Below are 6,754 nucleotides of genomic sequence, written 5' to 3'. Positions count from 1 at the left end.
TAGACTGGATCTAATTCTTTATAAAATTACTGTAAATGTAGACTGGATCTAATTCTTTATAAAATTACTGTAAATGTAGACTGGATCTAATTCTTTATAAAATTACTGTAAATGTAGACTGGATCTAATTCTTTATAAAATTACTGTAAATGTAGACTGGATCTAATTCTTTTAAACACGTAAATGAAGACTGATCTTCTTTTGAATAAATCTGTTCTAAGTATAGACTGGATTGTATAGTTTTTATATGTATTTTAAAAATAGATTGTACATTCATTCTATTCATTTCTGAGTAAAATTTGCTAGTATTTACCAAATACAACTTTTTAAAGTGTTTGACTTAGATTTAAGTTTAATGTTTTTTTAACCAAGAACTTTCTTTAATAGAATATAATTATCTGGTAACTAGCAGATTTTTAAGTACTAGAACAGACTTAATGGTTTAAATGTTCATTTCAAGCACTTTGTGGAATGTATTTTTAGTGATAAAGTTCAATGCTGTACTTATTTTTCTATAAAATTACCCAAACCTTTTACTTGTGTAGATAAGGAACATGAGAGTACGTTATAAGTTAAATGTTATCAAAGCTATAAATAGTAGAGTTTTAGCTCTATTGGACTGTATCTAGAGCAGGAAGATGCTTTGGCTTCAATACTGAGGCTTTTCTTAGATTGAGATTCAAGTGAGTGTTTTTGTTGGATAACAGGGCCCTGTAATAAGAGTTTCTTCCTGTATACTTAGTTCCCTGTGTGAGTAGGAATATCTGGTAGTGTGTTGTGTGACATCATTCATTCTATGAAGTTTGGTTAGAGACGAGGCTGATGTCAAACCCATGGTCTCAATTAATTGTTGGTTGGTGTAATTTAATGTCAAGAAACTCAAGAGATTATAAAACGAGTTCAACATAATTTTTTGTTTTCAAATCTAAAAAAAAGACCCTCCAAAACAACCCATCAATAAGTTAAAACAAAAATATCTCATTTCAAACATTTGAGAAACAGGTCAACCATACAACAAAGACTAAAATAACTTAAGGATGCAGCAAAACTGACACATTTGGAAAATTCATCATTGACAGAACATAATTACAAAACAAACCATATGATAAACTGGGACCAACATCAAATTCTGGGCATGACTCATTATCATACAATAAATAAAATCAAAGAATTTCATTAAGAAGCTGTATACTATTTTGACCACTGGCAGAAAAGAGATTTGTTGCTTTGGTTTACAATCATTATGTAGATAAATCTTCAAAAAACATGAAGAACGCCATGTTTGGTTTCATGATGTTGGATCATCAATTTCCGGGATGAACTTTGGTTTCACATTAATCCTTTTCATATTTTCTTTTTTGAAGCTTTTTTTTAACATTACAAAAAATCACTATCATATCATAATTCAACAAAATTACAAAAATAAGATACTTCTATAAAACTAAACTTAAGCTACTTAAGTGTCATATCTATTAAAACAATACTGCTACAAATAATCTTCCAATCCCTTCTATTTTGTGCTGGGATATAACAAATTGGCTGTGATCCATAGTGTATCTTTCTAAACTAGAAAAAGTAGTGTTATGACAGCGAAAGTCACGTGACGCTGATAACATGTGATGAGTTTCTAGAAGGATTGTGAATTGTCCTGGCAACTCTAGTCTTTTTCAGGTGCCCTCTTTTTTAGTATATATAAGCCTGGTAAATAACTGCAGATAGATAAATAGAGACAGATAATTGAGTCAAGCGGGCGGTAGTGACAGTCATATAAAATGTGTGTTTTGTTATCAAGATTGCAAATGTATTGACTGTGGAAATTCTGTGTATTGCAAAGTTGTATCGAGAAAGAATAAACTAGTTTTAATTAAAAAAGGACTTGTATCACTGAAGTTTCTCGAAAAGAATTTCTACAGGAAATTAACAAACAAGCAGATACGCAACAGTAGGTTACACTAGTACGAGTGATTTCTTTTAGTTACTGATTTTGCTCTTATCTTTATTACTGAGGCTATATATGATTTAAAAAATGCCTTATTGTCTAATACATTTAGTAATTTTTAATGTAAGAAAACTTTTTTTATGCACTAAGCTTTGTTTATTTATTGTTAAGTACAAAGTTACACAATGGGCTATCTGTACTGTGTCCACCATGGGTATCAAAACCCAGTTTTTAGCATTATAAGCCACAGACTTACTACACAGCCACCAGTAAGCCATACACAAAGTAATGTGTACAAAGAAGGAAAACAATTTGCACATTCTTAAAACTAGACAAAAACAATCCCACAAAATTCACAGTTTTAAAAGCAAGACACAAATGTGTTTTACATATATAACATTCAAACCAGAAAAACAAACCATTATAACTATTAATTTTCAAAACATAAAAATAACTTTCACACTTCAGAAACATTTAGAGCAAGAAAACACCTTATCCATTTAGGAACTTTTAAAGCAAGTAAAAAAACCTTATGCACTTAATAATGTTTAAAGCAAGAAAAAACATATTAGACATGTACCAATTTTCAAATCAAAAATCTTACAAAATCATACACATTTAGCAAGATTCAAAGTAACAAAACAGCATCTTATAATTATTAGCATTTTCCAAAGTAGAAAAAAAAATCTTACAAGTTTTTTCAACACAAGAAAACTCTTCGAAAAGTACTGCTAAAACATTTTACAGAATGGTACATGAAATACGTAAATCAAAAGCAATTTAATAACAATATTTTGAAGGAATTAATAAATTGTCTTCATTATGTCAGGGAAAAAGACTTCAAAGGTTTTTTGACACATTTTACTTGTGTACTTTTAGTCTGCAAAACATGCTTTTGATATGATATTATACATGCAAAAACCTCCTTTGAACAGAAATCAACAGATAAGTAAAACAGCTTTAATTTCAATGCAAAGATTCTACGTCCTGCAACCAGACTTTGTATTTTTACAGCAAAATTAGAAAAAAAGTTTATGTTAATCCTAACATGTTTATATACCTATACATGCAAGAATATTAATCAATGAAGATGATACATGACTGTTTTAAGGCAAACAAGTACAAACATAATTTATTTTAAGGATTTGCAGCCATGACTTAATTCTCAAGATTCAGATGAAAGTCAATAATTATGTCCTACAGACCTAGAAACCACAAACCTCAGTAATATTCTTGTGTGTGTCCAAAACTTCATCTTCCAATCTTTGGAGAAAAGATACAGCTGTGTGAAAAGACATCAGGTTATCTGACAGTTCCTCTTTCTGAAAAGATGTTAGAAGAAAAACAAATATTAGCAAAACCGAGAACACTAAAACAATAAATTTATCCAATCATCAGAGAAGATACGGAGCATTATTTACACAAAATTATACACACACCTGTTATGCGAGTGAAATATGCGATTTTGTGAAATATTATTAGACCTCATTTAATTGATCTACCGAATTATAGATTACATGTTTTTCTAAATTTTTCATGAATAATTGATGCTTCTATTTTTATATATTTTGTAAAATTTGCACATTTTACAGTTCAGAGTGGCTGAATTTTGATTATCTGAATATCTTAAGAACTTTTTATTAAGTACACATACAATGTTCAAGTAGCTTATGCATCCTCTAAAAAAAAAATTCTTTGAATGTTCTCATGCATTTTTGATGAAGCATTGCACCTTACAAAAAAAAATAACTTTTTGGTACTACAGGGAAACTGTGGACACTATTAAGTAAACCCTTAAATCTCCCTCTGTTGGATGTGATTCTCCCTCAAGCAAATTAATGAGAATAATATTTAAAAAGCACTAAGTTATTTAATTTTTTGTAATGATATTAATGCTCAGCCTAAATTACTGACCTCTATGAAAGAATGAGTGCACAGTTCTATACAATAGGAGAAAAATATGATTTGAATGGTTTTTGTTTTATTTCTAGCTGAAAGCTATGTACAATACACTACAGAATGTAAACACCATTTATCAAAGTTTGTAGTTTCATTGACTTCTGGTTGGTTAATTCACAGTAAAACACATACTTAAAACACTCAGCCAAGTGCTTTACATGTAGGTTCAAGAAATTGTATCTTTCAAATTTGATTAGAAAGAAGTTGAAACAGAACCAGGTGGTGTTCAATGTTGGTGGCTGCTATTGGTACAAATATTTTGGAAGATGTATTATGCCCTTTGTATAAATGCTGTTTTGGATATTAACAAATATAATGTTATATAAAATAGATGCATAGTGGACTTCATATAAATGCTGTTCTAGATAATAACAAACACAATGTTATATAAAATATCCACTTCTCCAAAAAATCAAGTCAAACCCTAAAGTTACAACCTCCAGAGTTGGGAGTCACAGCTGATACTTTTAAACAAACCTATTCAGGTTAATTTAACGTGGAACTTCTGATACAGGCAGTAAAGTGGGAATACTTATGTCTTCAACAAGGCAATAGATATAATTATTATGAATGTCCCTGGCTCAATGAATTTGTACAGATGTTTTGGGTGATAAAAATTGAATTGTGGATGTGCAAGTAATGTTTGTAAGCACATATAAATTAAAGTTCCAGTTCTCAAATTTCAATTACCGTTAGAAGAACACTCCAAACTTTTGGTCTGAGAAATAAAAACAACACTGTTTTTCAGCATCTCTGTCGAAGTAGAACATGAAAGATTAAAAAAACCAATGACTATTTGGATTCCTTAGCAAACAGCTATTCAAGAAATTTCACTTTTCTTTTTTAATGATTTTAAAAGTGCTCTGGATGAAATCTTCGGTAAAGAAACTCACATTTCTAGAACGAAGTAGAGCAAAATCATCATCACCGGGAGAAGAAATTTCCTGTTCTCCATTAGGAGATGAGTCTGCATTATCAACCCCCAATTCTTTGACTCTGGATATCAGAAATAAACAAGTTGAGAAGTTATTAAAACTCTCTTATCATCAAATAGACATCAACATGCTTGATTACACATACATTTTAAACTATTTCTATTATCATTTCAGAGTAGGATCGTAAATATTTCTGCAGATACAGCCATAAGACTGTCTGTTTATTACGACTTTAACGGATGAAATCTAATAACATACCAATAATTTCTTCAACACCTATTTTGCATTCAAACTAGGCTTAGTGGCATAAACTGTTCAACTGTTATGTTCAGCTTTACAACTGAATTCATAAGAGATTTAAATGGTATACTATCCAGGTTTTTATCATCCCAAAACCTTTTTTGTACAACTGTGAGTTGAGTGATATGTATTTTATGTTTGCAAGTCAGGAAATAAAAAAAAAACACTTCTAAAGTTTCTTGTGTTTCAAGCTGCTCACAGGGCTTGCTAGCTTTCATTTTCAAAGTTAAAAAATATACATTATAATATCTATTAATTTCCTCTTTCTATTGAAACTTTTCACTTCCTGTAATATTTTTTCTAATCTAAATTATCCATGGGGAAGATCTGTACACTTTTCTTTTATCTGTCTTCGATAAAGATCGGTTTGCTTTTACATTTCGACTCAGACAGCGATGGAACTTTCATATTTCATCATCTCTAATTGTGACTTGTGTATGATTACAAAAGGTTTAACCTCGTTTATATTGTTTCTAGATAATTAAAGAAAAATAAAAGATTTTCTAGGTTAACTTGACTGGTTGGTTACTCCTCTGTCGAATTGGCATTACCAGCAAAATTAGCAGGATGGATAAAAAGAACATTTATCTGCCGAGTCAGCAATGTAAGAGTTAACACGTTAATGAATATTTATAAAAACTTTTTTGTTATTTTCATGTCAAACACTTTTAGTTTTTGTTTATCTGATACACTGAGTATTTCCTTTATTACTCATATTAGAATATTGAGGAGGGTCTATAAACACAGCAGCTGTTAATGTACATATAAAAGTTAAAATGAAATGGATTAAAACACGATTACCTGTCAGCATATCGTAGAGTATTGAGAGAATGGTCACATGAGCTCATCCCAGGGGATATCATGGCTATCTGGAAAGTTAGTAACCAAAAATGCATATACAACACTTGTATATTTAATAAAAACAAACATTAATTTGTTAAAAGCAAGTGACTTATTAAAATTGTTATATTTACTAATATGGTTACTCCTGCAAAACTGAAGCATAAATGTAAGCAAGTTAACATGAAACATTATCCATTGTAACCATTACTGACTGTAAAAAAACATGCATATTTAGGCAAACATTATATTTATTATGAGCTTGATGCTCTTTTCAGCCCTCAGTGACATTTCTGTGGAAAAATTTGAAACCAGAACCTTACAGACATGTACCTTTATATCCAAGATATGGTAGCTCTATGACATTAACATCTTTGTAATTTGGTCACATGGAGAAACAACTCTTCAAAAATTCCTCCAACACTTAAATTCCACCAACTTTAAAACATAATTCACCATCCACATACAAGGAAATAGAAATATAGAATTTCTGAACATCCTTATTTTAGGACAAGATGATCCCATTACCACTACATTATATAGAAAACCCACACACATTAATAGGTACTTGCACTTCAAATGGAGCATTTGGAAAACGTCTTTGAAAAACAGTGATTACCCTACCAGCTTCAACAAAGAGTACCCAGCCCCAACAAGAAAACCAACACAACATTTAAATTACCAATGTCCTTCAATTAAGGTCTGATAGTGTTAAACCAATGGTCCAAAATAGTATACAGCTTCTTGTCTGATAGTGTTAAACCAATGGTCCAAAATAGTA

At 30.4% G+C, this 6,754-nt stretch overlaps 1 protein-coding gene across 3 annotated transcripts in view; it reads right to left on the bottom strand.

Moving 5' to 3' along the window:
• Positions 1-6,754, bottom strand: part of LOC106457336 (kinesin-like protein KIF2A) — a 58,666-nt gene that overhangs the window by 9,782 nt on the left and 42,130 nt on the right. For all 3 annotated transcript variants that reach the window (XM_022383215.1, XM_013916738.2, XM_022383216.1), the window contains exons 17-19: positions 5,935-6,002; positions 4,792-4,894; positions 3,160-3,261 (exon numbers count right to left, since the gene is read on the bottom strand). In XM_022383215.1, the coding sequence (XP_022238923.1) occupies positions 3,160-3,261; positions 4,792-4,894; positions 5,935-6,002 (273 nt within the window). The remainder of the gene's footprint in view (positions 1-3,159; positions 3,262-4,791; positions 4,895-5,934; positions 6,003-6,754) is intronic.

Source organism: Limulus polyphemus, unplaced genomic scaffold (genome assembly GCF_000517525.1).
Source record: "Limulus polyphemus unplaced genomic scaffold, Limulus_polyphemus-2.1.2 Scaffold318, whole genome shotgun sequence".
NCBI lineage: Eukaryota > Metazoa > Arthropoda > Merostomata > Xiphosura > Limulidae > Limulus > Limulus polyphemus.
This window is presented reverse-complemented; position numbering and strand designations above follow the sequence as displayed.